Here is a 17144-nt window from a genome sequence, read left to right as displayed (position 1 = left end):
AGCATAATATAGTTAAATAATATAGTTAGCATAAAAATAGTCTTTTTTAACATTTTCAATTTTATACAAAATAAAATTTTATGTAAAATTGAAGTAAAAAAAAATCTATTGTTACTAAGTACACATTAGATATAATAAAAAGATGTGCATTTTCCATAACTCGTCAGTCTCCCATAGTAACATAGTTCAATTTTCACCGTTTTATGTAAGGGATTTTAGTATCCATTAAAAATGAAAGGAAAAGAAGAATTCATTGCATTTCTTAGAAGGAGGTATCTTCTTGTGTTGTAGAATGAGAATTATTTTTTATTTTGACAAATAATAATAATTTTATCAGCAATATGGAGTCATTTGGTTACAGATGTAACTGTAGATCTTTTATGTATTACTGAGACTATTGTTCTGTATAGGGTATAGTAATAAGAAATGTATGCATTTTCCAGTTATTACTTTTATTTCTTCCAACCTAAATAAATAAAACTGTTCTCACACAAAAGAAAATTGTTCTGAGTGTAATAATATTTATATTGAGCTATAATCCCAGCCACACATTTCTGCTATTGTGTAAATAAGTAAGTGTATCTGGCAACAGTCAGTTGTGCACAATTAATAAAATAGATTTAGTTCCTGATTCCACTTATGTCTTGTTTACCTTATATTTACCTTATATTTTTTACACTGAGAAAATGGAATATTTTACAAACATGAGACTGCAGTCATTCACATTAGTTACAAATGCTTATTATTAGTTGCAACAAAATTTGTGATGAAGGATATATATGTTAAAAGTTATAGCTGTTAATCGAAGAAACTGCAAAGATTCATTAAAAATTTAAGAGCAATAATGATTTAAGCAAAAAAAATTCTGTAATATTCTTAATTATGGAACGAAAAGCTCGTGTTATTCTAGATAACTATTCAAATGACTTCTTGTATTTGGATTATTTTCAGAAAATCTATAAGCTTAAAAACTATTTGGTAGCTGAAAACTTGTAATAAATAACACTTTGTATAATTCAATAACAAGAATTTGTGTTCCAGGAAAATTGATAATACTATAAAAAGCAGTAGAATGAATGTTACAAATCTGCTCAAATATGAATGTCTTGTGCAAATCGTATATATATATATATATAAGACTTTACCTTTGACCTTACTGGAAAGACAAATGAATATAAAACAGTAGTGAACTGAAAGTCCTTCAAAAGATCAAATTTTATAGTTAAAATGTGTATACCACACTTATTACAGATAAAACTATGACATCAGGAGCATTAAATGTATATCTGACATTTAGAAAAAGAGAGAATGGGCAATCTTTTCAAATTAGCACCTACTAAAGTTATTTGGAGCATATTTGCAGTCTCTTCTTCATGACTGGAAGGTGGACTTTGGTCTACAATTCCCTAAAAAATCTGTCATGTATTGGAGTTTGCTATATGTTAAGCTTATCTTAAGGCAAACGTCTTTCCTCTTATATGGTATGGAAGTTCGGTAAATGAGGTGATGATTGCTTATTTATCATTCTTATCAACTGACAGTGATCCAGAATTGCAAAATCCATCCAAAATAACTCTTTTGTAATTTGAAAATAGGATGTAATAAAGTAACAGAAGTATTAATTTATGTTTACTTTAGTTACAGAAAAATATCTCCTTAAAATTGCCTATTTAATAACATGCCTGTTGTTAAAAGAAATGGGATAACTACTTTAAATGGCAAAATTTGTTTCCTTTCAAAATCACAGGGAAAGATATAAAATCATATTCACTTCAAGTTTAATCTATTCTACTTATATCTAAAGTGTTACGATCTCACTGCATCAAACTAGTGAGGAAATGGTAAGATGCGAGAACCTATATATTCCACTACTGCTTGCCTCATCTAGCAAAATCAAACAAAATAATCAACTGAAGTTTGTTTATAAAATATATCAATAAAAATTTGACTACTGATAAGGTTGTTGAAAGATAATGAAAATCTTTGCTGATTAATTCTTGTGATAAGAAAAAGTGCTTCGCCTGAGGAACTCTTGGTTAATGAATAATTTAGAGAGATTTTGCATCAGAAATATTGGTTCTATTTAATTTCTATTAAATCCCTCTGCATAAGTGTGATTCCATCATAAAAGCAGTTTTAAGTATCAAATTTTGATATGTATTAAAGCCATGTTGCATTAATAGCTTTGCGTTTGTATTTATTGCATAAATAAATCTTCCTAATGAAGTCAAATTTCATGATAACATAAAGCTATTAAAAAAGGTAGATAATTCTTATTCTTCCAGTAAACTACGCAAATATTAAATGGAACCTTTCTTCCTATGTTTTTATCAATGTAAGAAAATTATATGACAACATAAAAACCTGATAAAATAATGCAAACAGAATTTCACTGCAACAGTGAAATATATTGTTGAACAAGTACACAAAAAATATTTTTAAAAATCTTCAAATTTAAGAAATTTTATAACTTAATTGATATTGTTAAAAAAAATTTTAATCTTAAAATAACATTTTTTTTTTTGTGAAAATATTTACTGAAGTATTCCAAAATTTGGCTTAATACTTTTATTAATTATGATTTTAATAACCATTAAAAAGTTATGGGTTGCTCATTCCCTCTTCAAAATATAATTTACTTAGAGTTACCAAATTTGGTACAAAAGCTTGTAAAGCACCAAGACACATACATGCACACATTTTCTTTTATTATCATGAGATAAATCATTATAGAATGCAAATTTAAAATGTCGCCTTACAAACAACTTCTCATAAAAGGGGAAAAAAAATGTTTTTGTTTTTATAGAAGATAATTTATTTAGTGCAGTATAATTCTTCACATACTTTCTTTTAAAAAAATTGTTAGTTTTTAGCCAGTTTTCAAAAGAAAAAAAAATGTGCTTTAGTTACTTTTTTATAATGTTTTTAATTATAATCATCAATATAAATATAATTTTACTTTAAGTGTTAAAATATAATAAATTTTTAAATATAATTTTACTTTAAGTGTGCCTTCAATTTTAGATAATTTTATTTAAATTATCAACCGGGCTGTTCCCTTAACTCTGTCGAATTCGTGTAGAAAAGATTATTATGAAATGCTTTGATATTTCATTCTTCCCTACATGAATGTATATCACAGTTATGTTTCTGAACCTTTAATTGTTTTGCATTGCATTGAATACTCATAATACTTATTAAATGTATGTTTGTCTCCAGTTTGATAACCAAACAAGGAAGCGGAATAACTCAACTTCTGTAACTCATAGAACAAATGTTGTTATCTCCAGTAAACAGAATTACTCTTCTAGAAACCTTAATGGTGATTTGTTTATTATTGTTTTTGCTTGTTGAGTTGCACACTTACTATAGGAATTTTGTAAAAGCTGCAAATTTAAATTAATCGGCAAATGAATATCGATTGTTTGTTTAATTAAATTGTGTATTTAATTTACTATGATTAAAAATGTTTTGAATACTAATAAAAATATTCTAGTGTTAATTTTTAAGTGAACTAGGAAAAAAAAAATATTTATTCTTTTGTAATTCTTAATGAATTTATTTTGATTAAAATCGTCTGTTCACAAATTCTGTAAAAATTGATTAAAAGAATTAAAAAAAAAAACAACTCTGCTCGAGTATTTTTTAAATATTGTTTGCCGTTATCCTCTAATTTTTCTTTTTAATATAAAATCTTATCATTCTAACGGAATTTTTTCTAGTTTGTCGTTTCTCTTTTCGGAGATTTTATTTGATAGTTCACTGTGCCAAGAATTGTTCGAGAATGGATGTGTGGTAATTGTGATGACTATAAATTGTATGAACATAAATTTTATCAAGAATACTGTATTGTAAAATTCGTTGACTTCATGGCGTGATTATATATCGCAGCTGCAGAACGACGTCTACATTAATGAAAAGTTCTTCCGTTTTTTAAAGAAATGCCCAGTGCTTTTTCTGCCTAAATGAAAGGTTAGTAGAAGAATTAAGTGAATTCCTAAAATTTTTTGACTTGTTTTTCTTTTTTGTGTTGCATCTATTACTTACGATATTTTTAATTTCAGTGTTCTTGCTAAACTTCTAGGTTCCCTCTTCCTTTCTTAGCGAAGTTGTAGGTTATTTTTATAGAGTTAATAAAAATTTTGACCGATGCTTTCTTTGAATGCTGAAAGCATAACTTACTTTTATTGTCAAAGGTGGTTAAGCAATAGCAGCTCATAAAATTTCAAAAGGCATACTTCTTAGATAAAATGATCTTCATGAATAAAGTTAATAACTGTAATAAAAAATATCAATTCATTGTAATTGCTTAATAGTATTGATTAGGTTGTCAGCAGTCTTTATCTAAGCAAGTTGATATTGTTGACATTCTTGACGAAATAAAAAAGTACCCTAAATTAGATTTCAACCTGGAAGGATAACTTTCAATCAAACGTTTAACCTCTTTGTTAAAAAAATTCTTAGAATTTCATTACTTGAAATTCCTGATTAAAAGCATGATTTAATAACTTACATATATTTCGATTTTTGTATCGTTATGTAAATTATTTTAAATTTGATTTGTGTTAAGATTTAATTTGTCATTTAATGCATACTAATATAATGTGTAGATACATGAAAAATTTGTTGGTTTTCAAAACTTCTAACTAAATTAATATGACATGCAGCTAGCTAATCGCCAGGGGCGGCTACTTCCTTAAAAAACATGAACTTCTAGGTTCACGTCGATAACAATTTTGTTATGCATAAATTGTTTTTATTTAAATATTTTCTTTTTGTCTTAAATTAATTTTTTTTTTTGCCACGAAAGATTTATGTATCAGATCATTACTGAAATTTCTTGTTTGGATTATTGTTTTTGTGATTGAATGCTAAGAAAAATTGCTTTTAAAATAAAGTACTTTTTACGTTCATTTTTCTGGCATCTGATTATATGCAGCATAATGGAAGTAAATTCACAGATAAATAGCAGAAATATTTTTTATTGCCCTTTTAACAAAAAAATCTGCACAGTTTATAATATACACTGTAACCAAAATTCCCATTAGCTTTTAAATGTCCTCTTTATAAATTATTGGATAGCACATAGTTTTGGATAATCAACTTCTACTGTGATGTCCACTTCCTTAGTTTCCAGTTCACCTAAAATCCTTCTTTTTGATTCTGAAACTAATTTCCTTGCAAGACGGTCGGATTTGGGTAAGCAGTGGAATTCAACTTCTTTGCTTTCTTTCACTTTTATCACATCTTGTGATTCACAGGCAGGGAGAGGTCTGGTACTGAAGCAAAGTTTGTCATCTTTTGGAAGGACTTTGTTTCTCTTCACTTTTGGTTCTGAAAGTAATATATAATGCAGATTACTGTTTCAATTAAAAAATATATATTTCTGTGTTAAAATTGATAGAACTCTGAAATGAATAGCATCTTTTTTTTCTTTTTAATGAATAATTACTTATTATTCTATTAGAGAACAGAAGGGAGAAGTGTTTTCATTAGCCATTGCAAACAATATGCTAGCAGACTCTTCTTTAAAGCGAGAAAGTATATTGCGCGGATGTTTAGTTATTAAAATAGAGTTCAGGTATTTAACATTTTAACTTGTTATTTGATGAATCTGAAATATACATAGTTGAATCCGTCTAATTCAAATTACTGGTAATGCAAATTAAAAGTTATATACGTTCTTAAATAAATGTAAATCTAGAGATACCATTTTTTTTTTATTTCAATTGGTTAAAGAACGTAATTGAATGGCTTGTTGGATCCATAAAATTACTTTCAAATTCACCGTATCAATGAAAAATTTGTCAAATTGTATATGAAATTTAATTAAAAAAATATTAAAATTAGAGAAAAAATGGGCGAAAATGAAATTAGTATCATTAATATGTATGTATTTTTTTTTTTTTTTAGTTTTAAGTTTGTACCCTGATAGGGACCTTCCACTTATCTTGAGAAGTATGGACCAGATTTCTTCACGTTCGAACAAAAACTTCTTTTTTTTTTCTCTTAAAAAACATACAAATAAATATGCATGGTCTTTATGCAGAGAGAAAGTTACTGACCTAGAACTAGGTGTAATGTATTGAAAGAAAATCTAGCATTCTTTCTTCCCTTTTTTTACATTCGTAAACACTTACCATATTCTTGTCTGCTAATTTCATCTATGTCTTCCGAAGGCATACGGCGATAGATGGGCGTGTCACAAATGTGTGGGTGTTCTGGCTTGGATTTGTAGCAATTTCCCAAGGCGCAAGAATTTCCATAGTCATAAATGCTAGAATACAGACACCTGTCTGGGCCTCTCAATTCTCTAACGATTTCGCCATCAAATTCACTGCACAAACCACACAACTCGCCCTTATATCTTGGATGCACCTGTAAAAGTGCAAATAGGTATTAAACATTCTGCTAACTCCTTTGGTCCCAATATAAGTTCCAATTAATTTTGCTGTTATTTTAATTTAACCAAAGTGATACTAAAAAACATCATCTTCAATGTGCTTCGATTCACCCAGCGAAATAATTTTTAATAATAGCACATAACATATTCACTGAAGGTATTCAAACCATAGACATTTATCATAACGTTGCTATTTTGATTTATATATTTTTTTTTTCATCAGTCCGACGTTGCATTTTATTTGGTGTTTTATTATTTCATATTAGATATTTCTTTGCTCTATTCCATTACTCAGCATACTAAAAAAGTATTGAGTGAAGTAAGGTGTTAACAATTACAGTAGACTCCCGATTATCCGCGCCTGCCGCACTAAGTTTTTTTTTTTTTTTTTACTTCCAAGCAAAGAGAAAATGCTTCCAAAGCAAGAAGCAAACACAAATGACTGATTTCTTCAAAAAGGTGTAGTTTTACAGTCATGCTTTTGTAATTACATAATACATTACAGTATTAAAACAGTATATATGTATTAATTTTTCTGTGTATCCTTGACGCCTCTGGTAAGTGCAAAGCACTTTTCTGTTTTCATTAACAAAATGCATTTTAGGTTAGTTTTGAGTGATATACTAAAATATTAAGCGTTAGTTAAACATTTTCGCCTGTTTATTTTACGTTTTATTGTACATAAAACGATTTTTCAAAGTTGGAATGACTGTTTTCTATTTAGCTATACCCGTTTTTAGCTTTTTTCGGATTATCCGCGGCGGCCGCACCACCCAATTCCGCGGATAATCGGGAGTGTGCTGTACTTATTTTTGTTCAATAATTAGCATTGAGCCATAAAAAAATGACTATACTAATTATAATTCAGAAAGCGCATGTCTGTCTGTCTAATGATAGTCTGTAGACAGGATTGTTTTGGACTTGAATGTTAGAACAAATAAAATTTGGAGATCGAAATTTTTTTTAAAAAAATTATTTAATTAAAAATTATGGTAACTTTTGGCTTTTTATGGTTATAACTTTCCAAAATATTATTGCGCGGCAATGATTTTCATACATTTTTTAAGAATAAAAAAAAATCTCTTTTATATAATATAAAAAAAGTTATAATTTTTTTTGTGAATTTTTAACGATTTTACTTTTTTTACGATTTTGTCTATTTTATATGATTTGTAACAATATATTGCTGTGATGGAATTCAAATAATATTCATTATTTCATCAAATATTTAATCGCGGGAGAAATTTTTTATTTATTATCTCCGCAATTTGCCTAATCAGAAAGATAAGACTCATTATTGCGAAAGACAATCTGCAGTTACAAGATGGATTAGATAGAGAGTTTAGTTTTTAATGACACTAGCTGAATCCTTCTCGGCTGAGAATGTTAACAGAATGGGTTAAAGTTTTTCAAATAATACGGCCGTACTATCTATGGCATTAAAATATATGCTGTAAATGCTTGTTGAGAGTATAATGAACATTAAATTATACAATAGAAATTTGATCTAAATTAACCAGATCTAATATTATTAGCCAAACTGCTGCTTGCTAAAGAGGGTTAACTTCTTCCAATTTGAATCAATATGAAGCTTACCTGTATCTTTACATGTTCTCCATCATATGTTACTTTGATTCCAGCCTTCTCGCCATGGATTTCAATAAAGGCATGTCCATCCATAGGTTTTTTAACCACAGCGTAAATCTTTTCTGTTTCATGTAGCATAACTTCTGCCAGATATTGGATAGTTTGGGGTTTGTCGTCATATTGAATTTCGTACTCCCATTCTTTTCCAGGCGTCAAAACTACTGAATGCCTTCCGATGTGAAGATGAACCTCCTGAAAATTATTTAATTAAAATAAAATTCATACACAACTGGTTCTTAGATTAGTAGGTAAATTTATCCATACGCAATTTCTTAGTTTATTAGATACGGCCATCTTTTTTATTTGCAATATATTTGGAATTTTGTATTTCTGGAATTTTCATCTGTCGATATTGATGGAATTTAGAATTTCTTTTTGAATCTTTTAACCTTTTTGTATACTTCCGGGATGCAGTTTTTCTGTTAATTAGAATTTTTACTATCTGCTTGTGTGTGATCATTTGTTTCTAATCCACAACATTCGTTATTAGGCCTAGTTTATTCTCTGAATTATCTTTATAAATTATGAACAGCAGTTTTTGATTTCTGATCCAACTTATTCTAATTAAAATAAAGAAACAGGAATACATATTTACTGAAATTGTTGATTATTGGAATATATTATGTTTATAAATTTCGTAGAATTCTGCGTTGCTCTTGGTTTAAGATGGTGAGAAATCTGTTATTATATATAAGTATTGTATTTTGAATTTCACTTCGTTTGGTTATCACTAAAATAAATAAATAAATGAACAGTTTACTAGGATAATTAAAGATATGTCATATTTTTCGGAATATTTAAAGGCATTAAAGTTAAGCTTGTCACTTTTATATTCAAAACCGTTTTCTTGAAAATGGAAAGATGATTCCTCATAATAAGAGACTATGTATATGAAAAATGATCGAAATGTCTTAAAAGCTTTTGAAGAAATGAGAATCACGGTATTTCTGGATGTTGATGTTACTTTTCTATATAATGCACGAATTTGTGAAAAAATACTTTCTTTGTCCAATAAATGAGGTAATTAATATCCCATGTGGGTATGGTTTATTAGGTTTAATTTATTCCTAACTCTCTTCGTGTCCATTAATCTAAAGATGTGACGAAGGTGCTTGAACTCTCTATAAAGCCAAAACATAAAAAGAGCTCGAAAGTATGTGGTATCAGCGTATATAAATTTGAAAAGTATAATTCCTTTTTCTGGACTGCAGTAGATAACAATTTGGTAACTCAGATCTTTGTAAGAATTTGCGATGCCAAATGAATCAAGCGATTGTTTGATGAGATAGAGACATTAAAGAGAGGAAACTTGAAATCAGTACCATTTAAAATCGAATTACGCAATGGGAAAAAGATTTATCATTTAATTTCTTTCACAGAACTGTTTTAAGCATTTGTCAACATCCTCTTCTGAGCGTTCACGAATATTTACAAATGTGAATTAAACTTATTGTGGTAAGATGAAACATAACCTGAGTGGAAATCAAAAGCTTCAATTGCAAAGGAAATCAGTACTAAAGGAGTTGAAGCTCCCTAAATCGCAATGTATTGTATGTTGCAAGTAACTATAAAGCTTCATATTTACAGCACTTTCTGCAGTTGCTGATAGCAATTTTCTCTTATGTTTTTTGTACTTTCTAATCTATTTTTTTCCTTTAACTTTCTAAATATTTTCCCTTCTAATATTTATTCATAGAATTATTATTATTATATACAATATAAATCATTTATTCTTGTTAAGATAATTTATTTTTCAAAATTTAAAAGTAAACTGAATTTAGCATACTATTTTTAATCTACATTCCAAAATTTATTGGAATTGTTGTAAACCATTTGTATACAAAGTAGTTGTTTCGCCATACTTGATTCTATTCAATTTTGTCACATTATGACATGAACAGAATAGAACAGAAGTGAACTATACTACTCATTTACAGATAATGAAGTACTACTAAAATGCATAAAATTTCGGAACTTGCATTGAATATAAAAATTCAGGTTCATTATTTTATATGTGTAGATCAAACTTTCAGAAATATCTTTTGAAAACTAGCTGTTTTTTGAGATGGAGAATCGCCATTGCCATAATGTTTGTCGAAAAATAGTTTGATATTATAAATTGTTTTATTGCAATTCTATAAGAAAAATAACAACAACAAAAAAAAATCGATGACATGGTTTCCCACAATTAATTTTAGTGTCGTATTTGTTTAGAAAATATATTTAAGAATAATGATATTATAAATTGTTTTATTGCAATTCTATAAGAAAAATAACAAAAAAAAAATCGATGACATGGTTTCCCACAATTAATTTTAGTGTCTTATTTGTTTAAAAAATATATTTAAGAATAAAAGGCGAAAAAAAAAAAATTCTTGGAAAATTTGGAATTGCTAGAATTTTTTCCTTATTTTGCAACGACGTTTTCATTAAATTTTAATTTTCTTTGTGGATCTCTAAAAATGTCAGCATCTTCTCTTCATTGATTTACGCTTTACAATCACTCTTCGTTTTATTTTTAGTAATTTGATTTGTCTTTTCTCTTTCGTATTAAGGGGGGAAAATGATAATTTGGGGATCTGGATAATTGCCAATGACTCGTTTTACTTATGAGTGTACTGATGCCATGTTACCTAACTAAAACTGGTAAATTAGGAACTATATGAAAATGGTGGAGGCTGAGGTCTCTATGAAATTTCATAACTATATGCTGAAGGCATACGAGGGAAATCATTCTTGATAGAAATAATTATCCCCCCCCCCCCGCCAGTGACGAAAGACGATGTAGAAAGGAACTCAGCTAATATCACTGAATTATATTTTGTGACTTGGACTTCTGTTGAAAACAAAATACGCCATTAATATATTTAAATATTAGATTTAATAAGTAATATTAATTTAACGAATTTAGTTTTGAATATTTTCATACATTTCAGAATATATTACAAATAGATTACTTACATTTTTCAAAAGCGGATTTTTAGTTTTGGATAAGGAAAAAGAGAGAGAGACATAGCAAATCGGACAATTATCAGAGAAAATACACTTTTAATGAAAGTTCATGTACTCACTTTTGATTCAGGATGGCGTGGATCTATCTTTACAATCACAGCGAACTTCTTGTGTCGCACACAGTGAGTACTCAAAATATAAGAGCATGTCTCTCTTCTTACTAAATGGATAGTCTTCAAGTCGTATGTTCTGACGGAATTCTTCATCAAAGTGCAGGTAGCTGTAACGAACAAATTAATTGGTTAGAAGTACTGATACCTAGAACTCGAAGCATTTTTTTTTATGATATAAAAAGAAGGATTGCTTGTAATCATAGTATTTCTTTGTTGGTTTAGCATTAAAATTTGTTTAAACAGATTTTCCGAATTTCCTTTCTGTTGTTTTTGCTTTCAGAATACAATTCTCTGATTTTATCGCAACAATTTTATTAAATTAGGAAACAGAGATATTTGACTGAAATATAGATCTTATTTTTAAAATTGAAACTCTCATAAGCATATAGTGTTTTTATTCATAATTTTCATGCTAATTTTATTTTAGTACAAGCAATCAAAAGCTGTCATCCCTCTCCCCCCTCCTCTCGTAAAAAATTATTGTGTTTTAATATTAGTTATTCGGAAGAGAGGACAGGAATCCAAATTTTCAAATTCGCATATTTTAAATGTTAACTATTTTTCAAATTGAAGTATTAATTTATGTAATATAATTATTTATAAATACTTCAATATCTTAAACAAAATCTATAGCATAACAAATCTACTCTCAAGTCCTTTAGTAAGTTAAAAAAAATTAAGAATTTCTTGGGTACACTGAAATTTTATTCATATTTCCATATACTTAAACAAAACTTGGATAATTATAACGTTTTTGATTCGAATTCACTGATAATTCTCTGGTTCCTAGAGTTTCCCATTGACGTAAGGTTACAATACTATCTATAATTCTAATGTATTCGAGATAAATTTACGTCAAAATTAAATATTCTAGGATTTTTTTTATATCTTAAATATTTCCGTTAGTCAAATGCATTTCCTCGTGACTGCAAGTGAATAACATTTCAAAGCTCTAAATTTGCTGAAGGATTTCACTGTTATATAAATGTATTCAATGAATAGAACAATGAAAATTGTCTTTTTTTATTTAAATATTTTACTTGAAAATTGTATTGTTTAATTTAAATGCATACTATACAATTACTGCATTCAAAATGCTATATATATATATAATTTGTTTATATAAAATATTTGCTTTTATATTGGCATCATTTAAAGAATAGTTATTTAATTATTTTTAATCGATTTTTTAAAAATCCAAATTGCATATTGCTTTTTTATTAATTATGCAATATTTATTAAAATTGTCACGTATCAGTTATAAATTATTTCTGTCACTTGAATTTGAAATGTATCTTTTCTCTGATCAAAAACTTATTCAGCTTTTTCTTAATTTGAATTTTTGGAAAATAATAAGTTTTTATAATGTCGGTAACTTCGAATTGGCGTAGCTCCATTCTGTTTGAAACAGTTAGCAAGCGCAAAAAAAAAAAAAAAGATAAATGGTATACCCGGATATGTGTTGTTGGTGTGGTATTGAACATAAGTTTCTGGAACGCTGTAAATGCTGGATATTGGCTGAATGAAGGTTGGATCTACTTTGTAGAATTTCAATGTTTCTGAAGGCTTTTGTAGGACAACATCAACAACAGGCTTGTCCGTCAACTTGTCGATGTATGTTACATCAACGTTAATGTAGTGTGGAATTACGCAATAGTTCCTTTCAACGCTGAGGTGATTGAAGAAAGCATGTTTAATAGCAATATCGACTTTGTGTAAAATATCTCTCACTATAGGAGTGTCCTGTATATCCTAAAAAAGAGTCGGTTTTATTTCACTATGGTTGTCGAGGAGCGTTTTAAACAAATGTAAATAATTAAATAATAACAAAATGAAAAAGTAAATTCACAATAGATTAAGCATGCTCTTTTAAATGATAAGAAAATGGAAAAGTAAATTCACAACAGATTAAGCATGCTCTTTAATTTCTGGAAATTTTTTTAAAATTCTGTTTTTGGACCTTGCTTTATTAGTTTGTAGAAGTGCGTGAGTTCTTAAATAAAATATCTGCATTAATTGTGTGTATGGCAACAAAAATATTTACTGATGTTTTTTATAATAAAATTTAAACACATTCGAGTTTTTATTTGTCCGTAATGTTGCTAAATATGGTCAAACCTCTCCCAACAAGCAAAACAAAATATTTAAAAAAATGTGTCGCTTAACGTGCCATGTTTCGCAGAATGAGAGGTAGGAGATATCAAACGCTGGCATGGCTTATATCAGTCTGTATTGGACGTTTGTTTTAAGAGTGTCCTTATGTGGGAGAAGCTTTGGCTTTATACCGATGCCGAACGCGACCCCGAGACACAAGTGCTCGAGAATCTTTAATCGACGAGGTTGTGTCTCTAGCCAAGATTACGGAGTCAGAAATAAATAGCTATGACTTTGATGCACCGACAAAATTAACGAATATTTTATGGATTCTGTATAACAGGAAAAAGTTGCGGATAAGATTTGATTAGAAGAGGAGATAATAATAGCCTCTGCAGAGGAACACTCTTCCAATAAAATAAGGAATATACTGAAAGCTTTGGAAATTATTGCATCGTATGCTGAGAAACATCATTTTAATCGGACAATAGCTAATCGACAATCGGCAAATCTTTTAACGATAATGCTATCATATTTTGATGAATAGCGAAAAACACTTAATCATGACACTTAAAAGATATCATCGTGTGATAGTTCTGGAAAACACAAGCTTGAATACAAGAAATTCATTAATCTCTACCACCCTCTTATAAACCAATCACGTAGGCTATAAAAGAATTTTTTTTCTTTTTTAATGTTATGTATAGAATAACGAATCTTTCGAATGATAAGGGTAAATGGATTTCATCTAGGCATTACATGTGCTTCGAAATAACTAACCATATCTTTGTAATCAAATTTCCACATTGCTTCATTTAATAACTAAATTTGAGCGTCTTCGAAGTCCTCAAAGAAAAACTCTTTAGTTGTTATAGCAGTTATTTTAGCGTAAAACTGTTGTTTTTTGGTATTTTCTACGATTAAACACTATTATTATCATTAAGAACATGATGTTGTTTTCACGGGGTTTTGAATAATTGAAGGCAACGAATAATTGAAGCTCGAAATCGCGTAGGCAACGAATAAAGCATAAATGGCAATTTTCATCTTCATTTGCTTCAACCAGTATTGCATTATTATTAGGTATGCTTCTTTGAGAGCAGATGCGTTTTTAAATTTGATATGTTGTTAGAGACATGGGTTTTTCGCCATAGTAATCCTACGGGGCTATAGTACCCCCCCCCCATGGAGTCATCTATTGTGCATGCGCAGATGGTTTTCGTTATATCTTGTAAACTACATATGTTAGAGACATGGGATTTTCACTTCGAAATATCCCGAGGGGTCCTCTACGCCCTCCAAAATTTTGGATCCATTGCGCTTACGCAGTACGGATTTTGCTTACTATTGATTCTACACAACGTAGAGACGAGTGCGCTCCTTATAAACACTCGTCTTAATGAATAGAGTAGAATGATATTTTTAGCGAAACTCGTGTCTCGATAGGGTCTGCGATCGGTTCTCGAAATTTACAAACTCGAGTTACATTGCATTTGCTCGTAACGTTGGATAGTACTCGCCGAAATGCATGTAACGATATGAATTTCACGTTGCTACTCAGAGTGATTCGCGAGATACAAGCTCTCAAAGATGTAAAAGTTTGAATTTTCGAGCGAGGTTTTCGACCTCGTTTTTGAAAACCTGTTTTTACGACTGGCATCGATATACTCTACTCGATATCCTCTATCGAACGATACCACATTTACGTCACTTACGTTATTAAGAGCCGAGAAACGGAAAAAGAACATGATGTTTTTGTTAGGGGGCTTTCAAACTCGAAATTGCGTAGGCAAAAAATAAATCATAAATTTGGCGCCCTAAGCTTTCTCCCGATGAAGCCTTGCAAAAAAAAAAAAAAAAAAAAAAAAAAAAAAAAAGAAAGGGAACGAAAGAGCAAATAGAGGCGGAACAAAACCTTCAATCAAACCTTCAGAGGCAAAACCTTCAATCAACAAAAACGAATAATAAAAATTTTAAATTAGAAGCTGATCGAATTAAATTTGAACGTAAAATAGCTTTACAAAATGAGCGATGAAAGCGTAAAATATGCAGTGTGTTGCAGATTCTCAATCGCAACATTCAACTTCAAACATAGAACGTGTCCATTTGGATTCTGAATCACAACCGTCAACGTTCAACACAAAACGTCTCCGTTTCAATTCTGAAATATCGCTTTCTAGCTCTAAGCAATTCATCGAAAAAAATGTTCTCACATGATAATTTGTAATTTTGGACAGCAGATTTCATTTTTTTTAATTATTATTTAACTCGATATGTTTCAAATGTTTTAAAAAAATTATGATGATTTTGCACCCTCTTCCTAAAGCCTCCGATATTTCCAAAATTTAATATAATTGTGTATTCTAGTAGATAATACTGTATTTAAATATTTTTAGAACTTATTTATCACTTGAGTATTTTATTATTATAATTTTTATATTCGAAAATAAGTGTATTTTAAGTCCGTCTCTTAATTAATTATGAGTATATTTGCTTATGTTTTCTATTTGGAAAATCACTGCTTCCTTAATAACTTTCGATAGATTGAACTAAATGACAAATTATGTGAATATATTTTAAACCTTGGGAAATAATAAAAAGACAATAAAAAAAGGAATTACTAACCTCTCCCCAAAACAAATGAATTTTCATTCTGTTGTAGATGGCATGTTCTTTGATGGCTTTGATGCAAGCAACAGAATGCACCTTTCCTTTCTTCATATCTTCAAGACACTCCTCGTGTGTTTCAGGATAGAAATATTTAGAGGGAAGAGGTTTTTGCAGTCCCTTGTTCAGGTGTTCTTCCAGAGACTTGTATTTCAGGATAACCTTTAGAGAAGAAACAAATTTTGACTGAGAGCGTGAAATTTCTGGTAGGAAAGAATTATTTTAAAATTTCATCAGAGATCATAGAATTTTTGATAGAAACTACAAATTTTAGAGTTTGTAATCCTGCAGTTTAATTCTGGTTAATAATATCTGACAATATTCAATAGTAATAAGTTTTGAAATCGAATGTTTAGAAAGGAGTTGAATTCTCAACAGTGCCTCGAATTGTATATGTGCAGAAATTTCAAAGGCCATTAAATTTAACCATATTATTTAGAGATTTATCTTGTTCTTTTGGTTAAGACCGAAATGATTAGACAAAAAATGAAGAATTAAGGGCAATTTAAGAAAATAAATATAAATTCATTAACTGTTATCTAAACCTTGAATTGTAAAGATGTTGAGTACTTGAGCTTGAACTATCAATTTTAAATATTGATATTATATCGAAATACAAACAAAGAAAGAAATGATTCAGAAAGGTTATTATGATTTAAAAAAATTTCTTACTTTAGCAGTAACGTAGGGTTTGTCTTGTAACCGAATGGAACCTACTATAATTCCTTTCTGCTGTCCATAATGGTCTTCTGAATACTTGAGTTCATTTGGTCTGTCGAAGTACATTGCAATGAAGTTTGAGGTTGCCTGTGAAATGATAATAAATTTCTATTATTAATTTGTGATTTTTTTTCCTATAACTGCCAATTAGATCTTCTTATTGGATACTGAAAGAGTTATGCTGCATAATACCATGGGATTTGTCTAAATCAAAACTAATGAAATCACAGTTCCAGATTCTTTTAACCAAAAAATTCGAGTAAAAAATTAATTAAAACTCTATAATTTACTAAGTTAAGAGCAATAAACATTTTTTTTTTAATTCATCACTTTTAATAAATACTGAATAAATAAGTAAGCATACTTTGGATAGCCAACTCAACCGATAAACCCACTATAATTGCCTTTATGCATTTTTTAAACTTTTTAAATTCTTTTTCTTTACAGTTTGACCACATTAATATGTTTTTGTTTCAAGTATTGGTAAT

General features: G+C 29.0%; 1 protein-coding gene across 1 annotated transcript in view; it reads right to left on the bottom strand.

The window, feature by feature from the left end:
- Positions 1 to 5071: 5071 nt before the first annotated feature.
- Positions 5072 to 17144, bottom strand: part of LOC129962796 (uncharacterized) — a 39613-nt gene continuing 27540 nt past the window's right edge. Inside the window, exons 22-28 of the mRNA XM_056076791.1 lie at positions 16609 to 16743; positions 15895 to 16098; positions 12627 to 12927; positions 11122 to 11282; positions 8000 to 8242; positions 6141 to 6378; positions 5072 to 5334 (exon numbers count right to left, since the gene is read on the bottom strand). Coding sequence (XP_055932766.1) covers positions 5072 to 5334; positions 6141 to 6378; positions 8000 to 8242; positions 11122 to 11282; positions 12627 to 12927; positions 15895 to 16098; positions 16609 to 16743 — 1545 coding nt within the window. The remainder of the gene's footprint in view (positions 5335 to 6140; positions 6379 to 7999; positions 8243 to 11121; positions 11283 to 12626; positions 12928 to 15894; positions 16099 to 16608; positions 16744 to 17144) is intronic.

The sequence above is a fragment of the Argiope bruennichi genome, chromosome 3, assembly GCF_947563725.1.
Source record: "Argiope bruennichi chromosome 3, qqArgBrue1.1, whole genome shotgun sequence".
In the NCBI taxonomy this organism is placed as follows: domain Eukaryota; kingdom Metazoa; phylum Arthropoda; class Arachnida; order Araneae; family Araneidae; genus Argiope; species Argiope bruennichi.
The sequence above is the reverse complement of the archived record's forward strand: the minus strand, read 5'-3'. Positions and strand labels throughout refer to the sequence as shown.